At 42.9% G+C, this 18,382-nt stretch overlaps 1 protein-coding gene across 8 annotated transcripts in view; it reads right to left on the bottom strand.

Annotated features, from left to right (window-relative positions):
• The window catches only part of CPQ (carboxypeptidase Q), a 185,281-nt gene that overhangs the window by 152,789 nt on the left and 14,110 nt on the right, over positions 1 to 18,382 (bottom strand). For all 8 annotated transcript variants that reach the window (XR_010828728.1, XR_001206680.3, XM_066990613.1 and 5 more), the window contains 2 exons: positions 11,071 to 11,522; positions 294 to 501 (listed from right to left, as the gene is read on the bottom strand). Coding sequence is in view for 6 of the 8 variants with exons in the window: in XM_066990614.1 (XP_066846715.1) it covers positions 294 to 501; positions 11,071 to 11,522 (660 nt within the window). In the remaining 2 variants the exon portion in view is untranslated. Of the gene's footprint in view, positions 1 to 293; positions 502 to 11,070; positions 11,523 to 18,382 lie in introns of those variants that run through there.

The raw sequence follows: 18,382 nt of genomic DNA, 5'->3' as shown, positions 1-18,382 counted from the left end.
CACAGCCATTTGATTGTGGTTATCTCAGAATATTTATGGTAGCCTCGAGAATGCAGGAAGTTCTTTAAAAAAAAATCACACAATTTGGATCAGTAACAAAAAATGAAAACATTTTGAAAGAATGACAAAGCACAGGGGAAAAGAACTATTGTGCAGCCAATGGTTTCAAAACCAAACACCCACTCATAACTGGCAACATTTAGGTTGTAAAGAACAAAAATGCCTGCCCACAAATGACATGTGAACTAAAGGCTGAAACGTGAGACACGGGGAGAAAAGAGGAAAATGCTTACCTATCGATAGAAAAAGAAGCAATGGATCTAATGAGGGATGCCACTGCTCCGACTTTTGCAGCTTCCACAGCTCCCTGCGATCTGTACCGCACAGTTTCACCATAACTGACGAAAGGCTGGTTGTAGACAACAATCTTCCCCTTGGCCTCTTGAGCTCTTCTGTGCAGTTCATCAAAAGAGGCTACCACTATGACTTCCGCTGTAATTCCTGAAAGAAAGTATTCCAGTGGTTTTACACTGCTTTTCCTATAACTCTCCTAAAAAACATGGGTTGTATAGAATAGAAGAAATCTGAACCAAATTCTTAGTGGAAAAGGAAGACAACGTAAAAAGCTTCATTGGGGATTGGTACCGAATAGCTGTAACAGCACCCTGAACCAAGCACACGCGGTTCTCCAAGTGCTATCTATCAGGCTGGTGTTAAAACATATCTTGAAGGGCAAGAGGGATACACGGGGGGAATTCTGTTCTCTAAATGTGCTTTAATGCCTCACAGCAATCATTTACAGTACAAAAACATTTGCAAAAGCTGCCTATGGGATTAATAAAAACGATAGCAATCTTTTCACGGAATTGTTTTGATATGTTGCTAAACAACTTAGCTTAACATCAGACAAATGAAAGCACATATTTTTAGGCTGAAACACTTAGAAAATGATTAAGTCCGTAAATGAAATGAAATTAAGGCTCTACAGTTTCAAAAAAATGTTGCAGTATGCTTATATGTATCAAAAAATCTTTGTATTTCATTCAGAAGAATATCACAATTCTACTGCAACTCCTTTGGGGAATTTTCCCAGGAACCTATCTTTCCCAGCTACGATACAGGAACACGGCAGGTACATATGGAAAACTCTTCACACATGGTTAGATCCCACCCAGCTGGTTGTTTGTAATAGCTGGAATAGTTTTAAATTGCTACATTATCCTGCTTGAAAAAAAAAAAAAAAAAAAAAGGAATTTACACATAACTAGCTTTTCCCAAGGCCAGAGAATGCTTCTAACTTTTCAGGACATGAATTAAAGAGCTATACTTCACGCCATTTAAGAAGTAGTTCATTAAAATTATCATTATGCTTAAAATCCGATTTTATTGATTGATTACAGAGATAAGTCGGAACTCCTGAACAATGTAGGCTAGGACTTCTCTTCTAAATATAGAACTAGTAATGGATGCCTGAAATTTTAGTGCTGTACATCTCACCTAGAAGTCACAAAATACGTCAGCGAAAACTTAAACTAGTAACAAAGGTCTAGTAAAGATTTGTCGAAGAAGTCAAACTATCAGGTTTTAAAAGGAAAATGTACCTCCTTTAAATTCCCTTTTTTTTTTTTTTGGTATAAGATTTGCAGAGTTTTTTAGCCTTGCATTTAGCACTGTGATACATGAAAAGAACTGTCAGAAAAAAATGGGAAGATCACCTCTCCCGGCATTTGTGTATCCGGCTCATGGCTTCTTTAAGATCAAAACCTTAAAGAAACTGTTTCACACAAAAAGTCTGGTTTCTTAAGAGTGCACCACTAAGAGGGCATGAGATATCTACTGCTACAAGAAAGGCCAGTGGATTTTAGCTACAGAACTAAGCTAGTGTGAGAGGTGTAAAAATTGTAAGTGAATAACTATTCAGATTCTTAGCTTTACAAAAAGAGGCGCAGAAAGCCAAACCAAGACTCACCTTCAAACCTCAGTTCAAACCTCAGTCCCCAGCTGACTAATGAACTAGAGGTTCAACCACCTACCTAAGGAGCATCCCAGTGACAGGATCATTCTGCGCGTGGAACCGTGCCACTGGAAATAAAGCCAGGTAGCTGCAAAATTTCATTTTCCACAAGACAAGTTAAGGTCTCAGTAGGCTGATGCTGCAATCCGTATTTCACAGCAGCTCTCGTAGCAGATGAGAGTCGCTCAGCCCAACGCTCCCGTTGGGTTGTGCAGCACGCGCTGGAGGGGCAGACGTTGTGTTACTGACTGCTCGTCAAGGGAAGCAAGGAGTGTAACTGTTCTTGGCAGTGCTTTGCTGCATTAATGAACAAACACCCACTCTGGATGGTTTTTAAAGAATGCCACAGACAGCTACCAACTATCTATAATCCCTACGAAATGTCACGGACCGGTTCATTTACGGCCCTCCCTAGAAGGCAGGCATTAGGAATTCATGCAGGGAGCCTTATGGGAGCTAAAGTTATGGAAAAGAGTGCAGAGCTGCAAACTCCAGCCCAGGATCTCTCTACTTCTCAGTGTTCTCAAAGCAGCTAAATAAAGCTATCCTTTGACAAAGCAGAACAAAGGTTCTCTCTGCAAGTTTAACTTAAATGGCAGCATGCTATACATAAAGCATCAATTACGGTGCTTTCCATAACAAAACAGAAGTTCACTCTTGTGTAACTCCTGACTAATTCAATGTCTCATTTGCATTTTGGTCCCATTTTATACCATTTCAGTCTCATCTATTAAAGTGACAAGAACAATGTTTGTTTTAAATAAATACGTGAACACACACAAACCACCCTAAGACCTCCAGTGCAAAGGCAGAAACGAAAGAAAAAGCCCAGCGGTTTCTCTCAAAGGAGAGTGAGTTATTGCTTTTAAAAAAGAGAAATGCCTCACCTTACTGAGCCTTTAACCAAACTAACCAAACTTTTCTCCTGGCATCACCCACCAATTCAGTGCCTCATGGCTCTGCTTCCCATGTCCAACGCTGTTCTATTTCTTTCTTACTCTTATCAGTACCTGACCCAGAGCTTGGCTGCATGCTATTGAACAGAAGTGGTTCAGAAAATCCATGTAAGGAGGGAGCTGAACTGCCTGTTTACTTAGGCAAGATACAGAAATTATAACCTGCACTGTCCAGGAGATTAATAACATTTGGTGAATTAGCTAAGCAAAGGGCCCGAAGGCTAGAGGACAGAATTATGAACACGGCTTGGCTGACTGTATGAAGCTGAAGACCATTTAGTTGTTCTCGCCACGTCAAACAGTATGCACGTTGTTGGGTTGGGCCAGGGAGACGAAGAATCCAGGCAGCACTGTGGCTCTCCTCCCGTTTCTTGCATTAAACAGTGAACCACACCATGCTGTTTCTGAGAATTAAGGTACAGAAAAAGCGTTAATGGTGGGAACAAGCAGGCAACTGAGCAGAATTGCAGCCCTGGACTTCAGTAGGGCCGACTTTGGCCTTTTCAAGCATTTGCTAGGGGAAATCCCATTGGACAAGGTACTTGAAGTAAAAGGGGCCCAAGACAGCTGGTTGGTGTTCAAGGACTGCTTCTTCCAAGCTCAAAAACAGAGCATCCCAAGGGGCAGGAAGTCAGGAAAGAGCGCCAGGAGACCTGCATGGTTAAACAGAGAATTGCCGGGCAAGCTCAAGTGGAAGAGGAGAGTCTACAGATCATGGAAGGAGGGGCTGGTCACTTGGGAGGAATATATGGCTGTTGTCAGAGGATGTAGGGAGGCAACTAGGAAAGCTAAGGCCTCCTTAGAATTAAACTTTACAAGAGGGGTCAGGGACAACAGAAAAATCAAATACACTGTGGATAAAACTAACACTAGAGGCAATGTAGGCCCACTAATGAATGAGGTGGGTGCCCTGGTGACAGAAGATGAAGAGAAGGCAGAGTTACTGAATGCCTTCTTTGCCTCTGTCTGTAATGCCAGAGGCTCTCCTGAGGAGCCCCATACCCCTGAGGCCCCAGATGAAGTTGCCTTAGTTGATGAGGGCTGTGTTAAGGACCAGTTAACCAAGCTGGACATCCACAAGTCCATGGGTCCTGATGGGATGCATCCGCGGGTGCTGAGGGAGCTGGCGGAAGTCATTGCTAGGCCACTCTCCACCATCTTTGGTAAGTCGTGGGCATCAGGAGAGGTGCCTGAGGACTGGAGGAAAGCAAATGTCACTCCGGTCTTCAGAAAGGGCAAGAAAGAGACACCGGGTAACTATAGACCGGTCAGCCTCACCTCCATCCCTGGCGAGGTGATGGAACAACTTATCCTTGGCATTGTCTCTAGACATATCAAGGATAAAAGGGTCATTAGGGGCAGTCAACATGGCTTCACCAAGGGGAAGTCGTGCTTAACCAACATGATACCCTTTTATGAGGATACAACTGGGTGGATAGATGACGGCAAGGCAGTGGACGCGGTGTATCTTGATGTCGGTGAAGCCTTTGACACCGTTTCCTACAGCATCCTTGCAGCTAAACTGAGGAAGTGTGGTCTGGATGACATGAAGACCTAGACTTCGGTCTATTTTCTAAAGAAAACAAAAGTAAAACTACTCTGCAGCAGCACTCAATGTCCATGGTAGTTATGCTCATCATATTAAATGTCTAGGAGAAGGTTTTCTTGGGGACTCCTGAGAAGAGCAAAGGTTTATGCAGGTTATCACTTAGCAAGGGGGCCTAAGCCAAAAGCTTTCCAATGGAATGGCTTCCAACGAAGAATGAACCTGCATGTGCAATTCTGTAATTGTAAGCTATGAACAAGAGCCAGTACCTGTCACAATTTTATGTATTTTTAAGGGCATGTTGCTTTGCAGCTTTCTCTGGGAATTAGTTCAGCTTTCTCCAAAAGTCCCACACAACTCAACAAGATTTTCAGAAAAACTAACCCAAATTCTGTGTTCACAGTGATCTCATCAGCCTAAGGCTTGGTGTCAAGGTGAAGCAAATGAAAGATTCACATCACCACATTTTCTCCTCCCTCAAAAACTGTTAGCATCTACTGAAAATTTAAGATGCTCTTAGCATCTAGCAACATCTTTGCTCTATCAACACGTATCAATGCGTTGAAAACAATTATAAAATGAAGAACAAATATTTTAAGGGAAACTGTGAAACGAAGAGGAGGGCTTTTATCAGGAAGAAAGATTTTGTAAAATCTGAATATACTTTTGGAAAATGTGACCTCACCTACTCCATGGAACAGCAAAGAGAATTACTTCATGAAACTAAAATTACATAGGAGAGTTATCCAAAAGGATATGAGGCTATGCAGCTCTGATGCACGGCACAGAGACTAAATATACTACTCAGTTCTTGAAGAAGAACACGGAGAAAAATAAACACTACATAATAGTTACATTTTCAACAAATATGAGTTACAATTTCCAGCAAGTACTGGATCTCATTACAGAAGTTTGGTTCCAATAACGTGTAGCTTACTGTGCGGCAGTAAATCCCAGCAGCCAGGGGGCTGGATCCGACCCCCAGCACGACGCCGTGGAAGCCAGCCGAGCAGGGCAGTAGATGCAGGGAGGGCTGTACGGTAGCACTGCAGCATCTGCTGCTCCCAGGAGCAGCTCTGAACGGTACACGGGCTTGCCACACAACCTGTGGGGAGTCTGGATCCTGTTCCTGGATGCCTCACACTACTGGTGTATGATTTTCCGAATGCACAGGAAACACATGGGAGGGAAGGTGGCAGCACCCTGCTGTGCGTGTGTTTCCACGTGCACTCGGAAAACCAGACACCATTAGTGCGAGGCAGAAGCTTCAGCCTGGGCTTCCTGGCTTTGAGATAATCGCCCTAAATTCTGCAACCCTGAAAAGGGTCAAGACCTGAAAATCCAATTTTCTGCTGCTGCTGGTCTATACAGTTCATTTGAATATTCATTAAAGCAGCGACTGGAAGCCACGTCCTTCCCAGACAGCACGTTCACCTCAAAACCACAGAGCTACTCCCACTCTCTAAATCTTTAAAATGCCACTGGAATAGCTTTCGGCCCAGATGCCAGGCCACTGAAAACCACAGCGTCTAAGGTCGTTAATGGACATGATCTTTTACATTCCAAGAAAAACAGCAGTGTAATTATCATTCTGCAAATAGCATTGCTCTAAGTAATAATAATAATAATAATAATAATAAAAAACAACAATCCAGGCATCCAGTATTTAGGTTCACGGTCTCAAAATGAAATGTCAATCCTACGCACAGAAAAACGGGGATCCACTGAACATGGAAGGAGAGCTTTGCCTTGCACTGTTCTCTCCACCCTGTGCTTGTCAGCACTGAAGCCCTCATCAAAGTGGGTACTGTGCTAGGTCAATGCTTGGACTTGATGATCTTAGAGGTCTTTTCCAATCTAAATGAGTCTATGATTCTACTCTTCCTCCAGAAAAATGTCCTCTCCCAGTAGGTCAGTGGTCACCTAAGATGTTGGCATCTCAAGGTTAATTCCTCTGTTACACATTAAAATCAACTTTTTTGTTGGCCTTTTGTTAATCCAGCTGGATTCCCTAATCCACATCACCCCTGAGAAACAAAAAAGGAGGGTCAGCACTAGGGAAAAATACATCAGACAGGACTGGGGCCAGACCACTTCTTTCAGCAGCATCCCTGGCTTAGAAAGACTGTGAAGCCTACGGCGACACCACACTCCTTCAACAGCTTCGTGACACATTACCATCCCTATTTCATAAGTAACAGGATGGAATTATATTCTTATTATGTAAGTGGCAAAACTCCCACCACCTTCTGTAAGAGCAAGACTGGACCAAATGTTGTTGATAGTTAAACAAAAAAATCCCATGACTCTAACAAACAAACTAGGAGAAAGTCTGCCAATACATCATTTTTATATTCGGGTTACTTCAGTTTCGCTGCAACAAACAGTACATAGAAACCAGAGGACGTTCCTTTCTAGGGGAGGCGTTTAGGGCAGGCTGCATTCTGGGGTTTATTCTCCTTGTCAGTATTTCTTTAAAATGAAATGTCAGAGGCAGACATCCATCAGGAAAAATAATGTGCATTTTAAAACACATGCAAAAAATATGAATTCTTTGATACTTTATGGTCAAACATCTGCTGAACTACTAGTTTTCTTCAATTATGGGATACTCAAAGCAACAATTATATCTGTTTTCCTCAGAATTTCGGGGATATAATCAGAACTACCAGAAATCAACACAGCCACTCTATATATATCTGTATGTTTTGCCAGTGTTGAAACACTGGAAATGACACAAGGACTTTGACTAAATATGGTAAACCTCTAGCTTCTCAGCTCCCTAAACTGAGCGCTTTCTAACATTTAATCCCGTGTGTTACCTAGGAATCCATTTCTTTGAGACGGTGACCATTTTCAATCTCTGATGACTTCTGCAAATCCAGGTCACTCTGCATTTCATGTTTCTCTTCTCCCTGGCACTAAGACAGGCATGAAAGTTACTCCCTCCTTGTAATGAGATCAAACGAAGAGAAAGCTTTCTCTCTGACCCAACACCTTTAAACACTGGGATTTGAAATTTAAAAAATTTAAAAGGGAATATGGTTTTTCCTCTTAAATAAAAATTCTAATCTTTTCTGTCCTGCCCTTTTTGTTCTGTAAATCAGATCGAATCTGGAAACTCGTCATCCTGGCATGTCGCCCAGTCCTGAAGAATAAAATATGGAAATGTGGATTTTCTCCACAAGATCAAAAGGTACCAAAAAGCTTCCTGCACATCATCAGAACCGTTCCAACCTTCAGCCAGCCAACCAGATGCGTGCCAAACTCCTACCTGGGCCAAAGTGTGGCAAATCCAGGCAAATCCAAGAAAGTGGCAAAGCTCTGTCCATGTCCCATAAGGTTTTCAACCTCACAGGGATGGGTTAGATAAAAAACCTGCAGGAAGCGAGACACTCCGTGTATCCCAGAGTCAACACTGCCTTAGGATCCAAATCTAAAATACTGCTACTATTAAGAGCTTCCTGTTTCTGCCCCAAAGTATCATGGATTTTTTTCCAGATGCTCACAGCGGATGCCGAAATGGAAAGTGAGCAGACTTAGCGTGTGCTCTGGCCATTGGGTCACTCTTAGGAAAGATGGGCTTGAATTTCCTTAGAAGAGAAAATAAAATATACCCTGAATTTCCAGCATCCAAAGCCAGGTTTCTAACCACTGTTACGCTACTGCCATTTTAATAAAGAGCCCTTCAGACTGCTAGCTGTAGGAGCAGAGCTCCACTCGCAGCTCTGCGGGCACAGTGGGGCCACCGAGTCCAGAGTGAAGCTCTCGTCACAACCAGGGGAGAAGCAGGTCTTAAAACATCTGCCAATGTTTCCTATTATCTTAGCTCATCGGCTCTCAAGACTGGTGGCACATAGTGGGCAGGGAGGAATTCAGAACATGGCTGAGAGGTTGAGAAAGCAAGAAATGGTCTCCTGTGCCTGCCACTGGGTCCCTCGCCTTGCTTTAACCCTGTCCCCAGATCCTGAAGGACGGAAAGTCCGGCCAGAGCTGTCCTCTGGGTGCCAGCAGGGATCAGTAGTGTCACGGAAGGGATCTGTCAAGGCTCCACAGACAGTGCTTTGTAAACTGAGGGGTCTGAAATATATCCCAATTGGAGTACTGTGATTAAAAAAGCATGACAACCACCGAGCTAGTAACAAACACCTCTGGGATTACCTGTAGAGTCCGCTCTGGGTGCAGCTCTGATGGGTGTCTGCACTCCTGGGTTAGAGCCCAGGCTCTAATGGCCAGATCTAGCAGCTAACCCTCGACCTTTACAGCATCCCTCTGGCACAGCTCGGCGCAGCACCAGTGGATCTCCACGATCGGATTCTGTGCAGCAACAGCAGTGCAAAGCCAGGACAATCAGCGTTAAACATCTTGTATCAAGTTGCATTATTTTGATTACAGGATGACTCACATTCCCACAGCTTCTTGGCTAAAGCAAGAGAAATCAGAACTGATGATATTCCCTGACTGAGGGAAATGGTTCAAATATTTCAAATGCAATTTACAGCAGCCGCCTATCCCTTTTTATCAAGAATAGGGCAGAGTGAGAATCACTGGCTAGAGCAGAAGGAACGAACCTGGGAAGAAATTCCTCAGAAACGATGAAGTGGCCATTTTAAAAAGTCAAAGCACACTGATTTTACTCCTTGCTTGGGATGAGTGTGAGCCGTAGAGGCCTTCTGAGCAGCACATATCCCAGGTCTCTGCCTGGGCCTTTCCGTCCGGCGGAGTGAGAGCCAAGAGCTCACCAGGGACTGGCAACCTTGCGTGCCCTCCTCCTGCACCAAAACCTGTCACAGCTCGGACAGAGCAAGATGAGACCAGAAGAAATCTCAACAGCCACAAACAGAAATGTAGATGTTAAGTAAAAGAAAAGTAATTCAGGCAAGGTGATTCTACCGGGTATGAGAAGCTGCCTGCTCTTCATCAGGGAGCTTACCACCGGGCAGTTCTCTCCTATCTGCATACACCTCTTCAGAGCCATGGTCGATCTCAGCCATCAACATAGTAAGATCACAGACAAAAACGAAGGACATAGTTAGCCACTGTGAGCATTTTTCAGCATGTAAATTTGGCATCTCTCTAAACAGCAAACCTAGGAGTAAGACGAGGCAAGTGCAAACGACCACGCAGCTGAGGAAGGGCAGCAGCACAGACTTTGCAGGATGCAAAGACGTTCACCACGATTTAATTGCAGGTTCTCTTTGCAGGTTCAGTACTACTTGCACAACACCAGAACACCATTTTAATTTTAGCTTCCGTTTTAGAAAGCTTAGAATAGGAGTGGAATGGGTGCAAAATAAGCTGTAGGTTCAACCTTTGCTGTAAATATTCTCCCGTCAAACCACTAAGCCTTAGACATATCGTGGGGTAAGCAGATACTGTTAAATGTTTTAGTTGGTTTGCATTTAGGCACATTTACCTCAACATGCAGAAATATCTCTGACAAAACTTAAAGGAGCAGCTTCTCAGAGCCCGTAAGGTTTATTCTAAATATATTAGAATCTGTTGTATTTTGAAGGGCTATAATTTTTTTCTAAACCGAACAGCTTATATACACGATTTGTTTCATTTCAGACAGAAAGCTCACTATCAGAAAAAATTACAGTTTCTAACAAAATACGAGCATGATGTTACTTTCTATGTCCTAAACTAGATTTATTTTCTCATAAAGGAACATGAATGCTTTTGAAGCCATCTAGGAATAAGCCTATTGTTATTTATGCAGAGCAGTCCCAGAAGAAGGTTGCCATCCAGGCTCTACACAGCAATCCTGAGCAGGCCCCTCAATGATACGCACAAAAAGAGAATCTTACAAACTGGTTTGTTAGCAAGGAAGGTAAGATTTTGGGGCTCAAAATACCTGAGTTTTGCTGAGCCCTACATGTTCCTCAAGTAACACGTCATGTATGATCTACTAAAAGGCAGCACACCTTCCTGCAGCAGGTGCCAAAGATGCCTCAATAAGACAGCGAGTGGAAAGAAGGGGGAGGAGGCGGGGCGAAGGAAAGGACAAACAGATACCGATCGCCACATTTAGCAAGGGGCTAGCACTCCCCAAGCTCAGCATGAGATTCTCCTCCTCTTCCTGCTGTCTTGTTTGCTGCCAGAGCTCAGTGCTGAGCTTGGCAGGGCAGAGCATGGCAAGAAGAGCAGAAATCACTCGTCAGCTCAGCACCCCATGGAGAGAGGGACTTTCTCTGGCCAAGAAAAAGAAGGGCCAGAGAAGCCCAGATCACAAAACAAACTGCCCACCCTCCTCAGCAGAGGAGCAGGGTGTTTGTGAGCAAGGCTCAGCAGCATTAAAGCAAAGGTTAAAGATTTAATGGAGGGTTCAGGAATCGACTGGAATTTTACAGTTCAGCCAAACTGCACTCCACCAAACTGCATCGTTCACAACCATGTCAGACGTAAAAATCCCAGAAAATCAGTGTCTTGTCTTACAGAGCAACTACAGCCAGAAGAAAACTTCAGTTTGTTGACTGAGAGAAGATTTTGTTGGGGTATGATAGTTTGGTGTCAAAAAGCAAGTGATATTTAATTCCAAAAAGAAATATCACCTTCTGGAGGAGTTGCAACACTGCTCCCGAGTCCCAGAATAGCGATGCTGTGATTCCTCGGTTCCAGCATCATGGCAAACTCTTCTCCTCTTTCCCAGTGAGGCACTTTCACAGGCTCCAGGTGCACATTTTCCAGCCCGTCTTTCTGCAGGGCACTGAACATATACTTGATGGCTGCATCTAGATTTTTCGAACCGCTGAGTCTAGGTCCTACGGTATCAGCAAAAACCGCTAACCTTTCGTAGGATCTGTTCTGAGCTTTTCCGTGAACAGCAAGATCAATAATAGCTTTAGCAATATCAGAATAGCCGGCTATCTCATTTTTAATATCTTCAAATGTTTTTGGGTGACTGCCATCTCCGCTCAGAGACTTGCCAGCATATTGTGGTAATAAACTCATGAAAAATATTAAGGATAGGTATTTCATTTTTTCCCTCTTTTCCACAGATGGCCTGTTGGAAGAGAGAAAAAGAATATTAAAAAACACACACACACACAAAAAAAATCATACAGTTATCAGCAATATTCTTTTCTTGTTATTTAGATTGGCAGACAAAGCAAAATGAAAAGAAATCAGTTTATCATGAAAATGCTTTGATCAGAACTGGCAGGAAAGCAGACTCAAATAGAGGACACAATTATTGAAAGCAAATGAAAAAGATACTTAGACAACTGGACACAACCTTTGTTGTGGTCTTCAGAAACGTCTGTGGAATGCAGCATCTCTTTAAATAATCATACCCTCCACTGAATAAAAACCCGGTGCTGCTTCCATCCAGCAGGAGCCTTGTGAGTCCTTTCTGCTAGAAGCAGGATTTGCCATAAGTGCTGAACTGGATGCCTTCGCACAAAACATCCGGACAAAAACATTTCTTAAACCATTCATGAATAAAACTCCTTCTTAATCTCTGTCTTCACGATCAGGAAAGCACTTTCTCTTGTCCTAGAAAGATGTCGAAGGAATTTAGGCCCAGTGCTCCCCATGAAGAAAGTATTCATTTCTCCAGTGCATAAATAATTAAGAAAGAAACAAAATTTCATATTATCTGGTGTATCTCTTCAGGACTGATGCCAGCAGCACCACAGAGAGGTGCAGTGCCAGAGGCATTGATTCCATGTTGAATACCAGAAGTAAGCTTCATTAACTTTATAGTGTATCCATTTTATCATTAAAAGTCCTCATTTTTAAGATTTTTTTTAAATTTTCAATCCTGTGAAAAAAGAAAGTTTTTCTGCACTTCATCTGTAGTAACTGAACTGACAAAGAAGCCTCTGGATCAGCTGGAGTAGCTGCAAAGCTCTCTTACGACACACAAAGCATGACTATCCAAACCCAAAATATAAAGGTCTTTACTGATATACACAAAAGGAAATGTAATTGTCTCATTTTCCTTTGAATTTAAATCAGCCTGAAATCTGCACATTAAATATTAGTCTTCAACATTAAACACCTAAAACCAAACACTAAGAAATAAGGCCCTTAAATCAGTCCTATACCTGCAGCTACTAAGAAACTTAAAAAACAGTGACTAGTGACAGCCAGGGAAGTGACAACTACTAGTAGGCAGAGAAGATTTGGATTCAGCACTCTTGCCATTTTCATGAACACATTGATGTTTTTCAAAAAGAATGAAATTTGCCCCTGAAATATAGTAATACTAAAGGCTAATGTTCAACTTTACTCTACAAAAGATGTTTTACTTTGAAACAATTTTTCTACAAATAGCCAAGGACTAATTAGTTGGGTAACGTGGATAAAAGACAGATAAAGCAGACACGTACAGCAGAAGTATTGCTAAAACCTCTCACTGTTAGATTTCCAAGATATCCTTCTTTCCTATTTGTATTTAGTTAGTATTTCTGATGAGTTATACCCTTCATTTTATAAACACCGACCTGAGGAATTATGATAATATACTCAGCTTGTGGTTTTGGTTCACGATGTTACAGGCATCCAGTACAAAAGCAGGGTGAAGGCAGTGAGTGTGTAAGCATATATCCATGTATTTGCACATATTATATCCACATATGATATTCTCATGCGTTGTACAAAGAAAACTGCTCTTATTTCCATAGCATTCCACACTACGGGAGCTTTAACTGAGAGCATCAATTCCCAGCCATTTCACAGAGCAGGAATATTTCACAAATAACTTTGTAAATCAAAACGTCAGAAAGGAGCAGAGTGTTTGTCTCGTTCGACCACCACAGAACACTGATTGCAAGATATTCTTGAATCAGCTCCCACTACCAAAAGCCACAGAGCAAGCCAGCAGCCAAGCCAATTCGTGAGAGAGCAGAAATGAGCACACCAGTTTCATACCCCAGGGACAGCACACCACAATTGTGTCCAGAGCTTCTGCAAGCTCCGCTCTGAATGATCTAAGCTAAGAAACTACCTCTCTGTCTATGGTTGTTAAAATTAAACACAAATAGCCAAACTCAGTTTCTCAAGAAGTTTATTCTGGACCATTTTCCAGCGTTTGCTATAAATAAATGAATGAAAAGAAGCCTTTGAAACAATGAAATTACCTCAACATACAATGAAATCTGGCATCGCAGCTAATATATGTCGTGTCCCATCTCCTCCCCTGTCCTCTCTTAGCTTCAGTGTATTTATATTTCCACCCAGAAATCTTTGTCTTGGTGTAAGGTTCAGGAGCTACTCCTTTGTCTTCCCCTCTTTCCAGAAAACTTACGAGATAAACAAGAATCTAGGAAATGCAGATGTAAGTTTGGTAGTTTGTACAGTGGCCACTTCTGATTTTTTTTCTCCTTTTTTGTATTCACCTTGTCCTTCCGAAGAAGCTTCACCTTAACAGTGACGGAGCATGCTAGGAAAAGCTGAATTATCAACTACAGTGAAGAGTCTAGTTGGTACCAGTCTCTATGTATTGCTATAAGAAACCACTTGTAACTTTAAAGCATAACTTCTGGAAAGTGAGGAAAGTATCACAGAATCACGGGATGGTGACACTGGGAAGGACCCCTGGAGGCCATCAAATCCATAAAACCCAAAGAGTTGGTATCCATCCATCGCAGCATACCAGGCACGTGAGCTAGATAGTTCACCACATCTCCATGATGCCGACAGGGTGATAGCCCTGCACCTGCTCACAGATCTCCAATTCCTTGGGTGTATTCCCCATGCTGCGCGTATTAGTGCACCTAGAAGCACAGCTTCATCAGTGGAAACAGAAGAAGCAACCCACAAGATGGATTGAGAGCTCTGATCAGCTCCCAAGAAACAGGGCAGACCCACCAGGCATGCACTCATAAGACACCATCTCAAACGCCGGCTGGTACAATAAAAAATCTGTAGAACTAAAACATAGGAAGAAGAAAAAGATTAAAGCACATTTCCAGGATTCATCAAAATCATGGAAATTCAGATTCATCAGAATCCAGGAAATCACAGGAAACAAACAAAAAATAATAATAAAATAAAATAAAAATGTACACAAGACTTTTGGAGCCACCAAGCCCAGTTCATATGATAATCAGTACGAACTGCCAGCCTTTCAAAAGCCTTTATGGGCCTTTTCACAAAGAGCAAGTTAAATAAGTTACGTCAAGCAAGTTAATAGCTTGAGCAATATAATATTAAGCTATTCTCCTCAACTAGTCAAATGTCTCCTAAACTTGAGATGGAGGCAGGAGAAGATTCTTCACGGTGAAGTGCTGTTTTCCTAAAGGAACAGAAATTATGAAGGCGGTGAGGCCCTGGCGCAGGCTGCCCAGAGAAGCTGTGGCTGCCCCATCCCTGGAGGTGCTCAAGGCCAGGCTGGATGGGGCTCTGGGCAACCTGGTCTGGTGGGAGGTGTCCCTGCCCATGGCAGGGGGCTGGAACTGGGTGGGCTTTAAGGTCCCTTCCAACCCAAACCATTCTGTAACTCTGATTCTCTGAAGTCACCTGCGATCTTACCCATGAACAATAAAGCACAGATCTCCTCTCTCACTGCCACAAGACAGGGCAAAGGTCTTACACCAGCAGGAGCAGAAGGCTCCGGGGCTATCTCAGGACACTGACAGAGAACTGCAAAAAGCCTGTGACAGTCTGAGTTACTGCTCATTTGTGGTTACACTACACAGAGAGAGCATTGGTGTATTTTTATTGCTCAGCTCTGTACTTTCCCCATGCTCCTTCCCTTTGGACCAGTTAATTACATGCTCACAGACATCCTCTGCAAGTGACATCAGTAATTTTCTCAGGATGACCATGCTCCTTCCCTGATTTTTGCCAGACTCATCATCCACAAAGAAATAAGCAAGATAATCTGATTTCTGCCGAAAGACAAATTCTTGCCAAGTGGAGTAAGACAACAATTTTGTAGAATTAGTTTCAAAAATTTTATATTTGGGCTTTTGTTTGTTTAAGGGTTTGAAAATCTACTAGACAATGCTGATGCACTTAGGTTGTTAAATGGAAAACACTGGGGGATTTTTTAATTAGCATTTAAAATCTCAAAGAGCCCCGAGCTACCAACTTCACGCGTTTTTTTCAATGGAGAAATGAAAACACAGTTATCACATTCTCCTTAACTAAGAAATGTTTCCTTCGCTCTTCCTGGCCTCGTTCAAAACCAGCAGCATCCTCGCTCCAAAGGCTGCCCCAGAGGAGCTGCATTTAAGAGCTGCTCTTCTTCCAGGGATTTCCTCCTGAACACTGAGCACAGACGTGTTTCCAGGGCTTTTGAGGATGCAACATACTCACCACAAGCACCCTGCCTCTGCCCTGTGGTAGGGCACATACCTGGCCTCAAATCCTGGGCAAAGACACAGGAATAGGAATATCATTTACTGTACCTTCTTTGAATAGTCTAATAGCAAAATAGCCAATGGCTAGTAGCATTCAGAAATAATTCCTTACTAGGTAGTGTCATACTCTCTTGCACTGCAATACAGGAATCACTCCACTGCTAATTCAGAGAGAGAACAGCTCATCTGTCGTCTCCGTCTCTGCAGCATCAAGTTTGTCACCCCTTTGAGTCAGCTGGGAAAAGAGTACTGATTTTTGCACATTTCACTAGCAAATGAACATCACCATGCCAGCCGAATTCAATAAATAAATAAATAATAGGACAGGCACAAATTTTCAATGCTTTTAATGGTTCATTCTATGTCTTCGGTAAAACTTTAGAGCAAAATGAGATAGGAAGAAAACACATTTTCAGGAAGTACTGTCCTTTCTCGCAGCCCTGTTAATGCAACTCATTCCGTGGGTCTTCAGTGCAAAATAAGCATTTTCTAAATTAGGGTTAAGCATCTGGGATTCTCCTTGCCCTTCTAGCAGGCATGGATGCTCAACAGAGCGTTACTGTTAAGCTTCCTCTGCTTTATTTCCCTGACCTTGCAAACCCTGCAAGCATGGCAAGGACACAGAAGGGTCCCGTTCCAGCCCTGCCCACACTCGTCTTTAGGGTGTTCTAAAGAGCGAAGCTCTCAAGGAGGTGTGAAACCTACAACTCCCACCTTTCACTTCTTGAGGTGGACTTCTGATCGCTGGCATGTGAAGCAAAAAGTGGGAGCCACCACTGCTCCTCCTGCCATTTTGAGCAGAACTGAGGGTCTGAGCAGAACTTAGGCACTGCAGGTTTCTGCCAGATGAACTCGGTTTCTCAAACTTCAGCACGGCTCAGGGCTTAATCAGCTCCAGCTCGAAGGGTTATACAGGCTCCTAGCTTTCCAGGGTAGAGGAGCATGCTTAGCCACCATGGCAACTCTGTGGTCCAAAATGAGGGGCAAAGCTGAAAGGCAGTAAGGTAAAAGGGTTCCGGTTCTTTTAGCTTCAGGTGGAGTAGACAGGGGGCATCCAGCCAAGGCAGTACCTGGAACCCATATGCAGAGGGATGGATTTGTTCTGAATATAGTCTGAGTAGAGAGATTTCTCCCTGAAAAAATCCTAATCAAAAAAAAGCGGGGGGGGGGGGAAGCAAAAGACAATGAGAAAAAGCTGAGAAACTTTTCAGTGAGAAAGCCCGGAGCAAGGAAGACTTACTCTCAGTGGAGGAGCACCCACTTAGTGAGCACTTAAAACAACTTGGACATCTGTAAATCCATAGGGCCTGATGGGCTGCTCCCCCAAGTGCTGAGAGAGCTGGCTGACGGCGCTGCGAGGCCACCCTCAGCTGTCTTTGAAAGGTCATGTCAGTCCTAACCCCGAGAAGTAAGATGTGGCCAAGCACAGGCCAGTCGATCCCTGGCAAGGTGAGGGGAGAAGATCCTCCTGGAAACCATTTCCAAATATATGAAGGACAAGAAAGTGACTGGGAATAGTCATCATAATCTCACCAAGGGGAAACCATGCTTAATTAACCCGAGAGCTTTCTGGGACAAAATGACTGGCTTGGTAGATGAGAGAGGAGCAGTGGATTATCGTGACATTAGTAAGGCTTTTGTCACAGTCTCCCATAAGATCCTCGCAGGGAAGCTGAAGAACTATGGGCTGACCCTGCTTAAGTAGGTGGGTATGGACTACATGAGCTCAAGGCTCTTTCAGCCTAAATCTGCGACCGAATGAGATGATGTATGAGATGAACCCGTAAACACAAGCTGAAAGGACTGAAATATCACAGGGAAAAGGTTAGAGAAGTAAAAGAGAAATAAAAGGCAGGAATTAAGTGCTTTACAGCTCCAAGGAGTAGTATGAGAGAATAAAATGTACAGCACAATGTTACCTTCTTTGTGCAGAGAATGTAACAGATGCATTTACCAGAAGCTAAGTAGCTACTTTAAAGATGCTTCCACCTATTGACTGATCCATTTGTCCACAGCAAACTACAGTCTTTGATGTTAAAGAGCAAGATCATTGGAATCTTCATCTTTTGTGGTTTTCTTCTTTTCCTTATATAAAAGAGCGTTAGCACAACTGATCTGTAAACAGACTACCTACGTTACCTCCATTATAATCATTGTAATACAAATTACTTACACATAACAGATAGAAAAGCGCAACAGAAAGGATAAAAAAAATAAATATCTCAGCTGAGAGCTCCATCTCCAGCAACCAGATAACTGAAAGAGGGGCAGAGGGAACAGATATAAGATAAACAAAGCTAGAGCAATGCTTCTGCTCCAGTGGGGCAAAGTTTTCCCAAAATCCCAGTTGAAAATACAGACAAAAGGGTAGAGAGAGTTCACAAGAATCGTGATTATGGGAAACGAGGAAAGAAAACATTAAATCGATGACATTAACCACTTAATTTCTCTCTAGAAAATCTGTAAAATCTGCTAAACCTGTGAAGTATCTATCAGTTTCCCAACCATGTACCATTTGATTTTCCTCCAAGGAATGCAGGAAACCTTGAAAGCA

This window comes from Anser cygnoides, chromosome 2 (genome assembly GCF_040182565.1).
Source record: "Anser cygnoides isolate HZ-2024a breed goose chromosome 2, Taihu_goose_T2T_genome, whole genome shotgun sequence".
In the NCBI taxonomy this organism is placed as follows: Eukaryota; Metazoa; Chordata; class Aves; order Anseriformes; family Anatidae; genus Anser; species Anser cygnoides.
The sequence above is the reverse complement of the archived record's forward strand: the minus strand, read 5'-3'. Positions and strand labels throughout refer to the sequence as shown.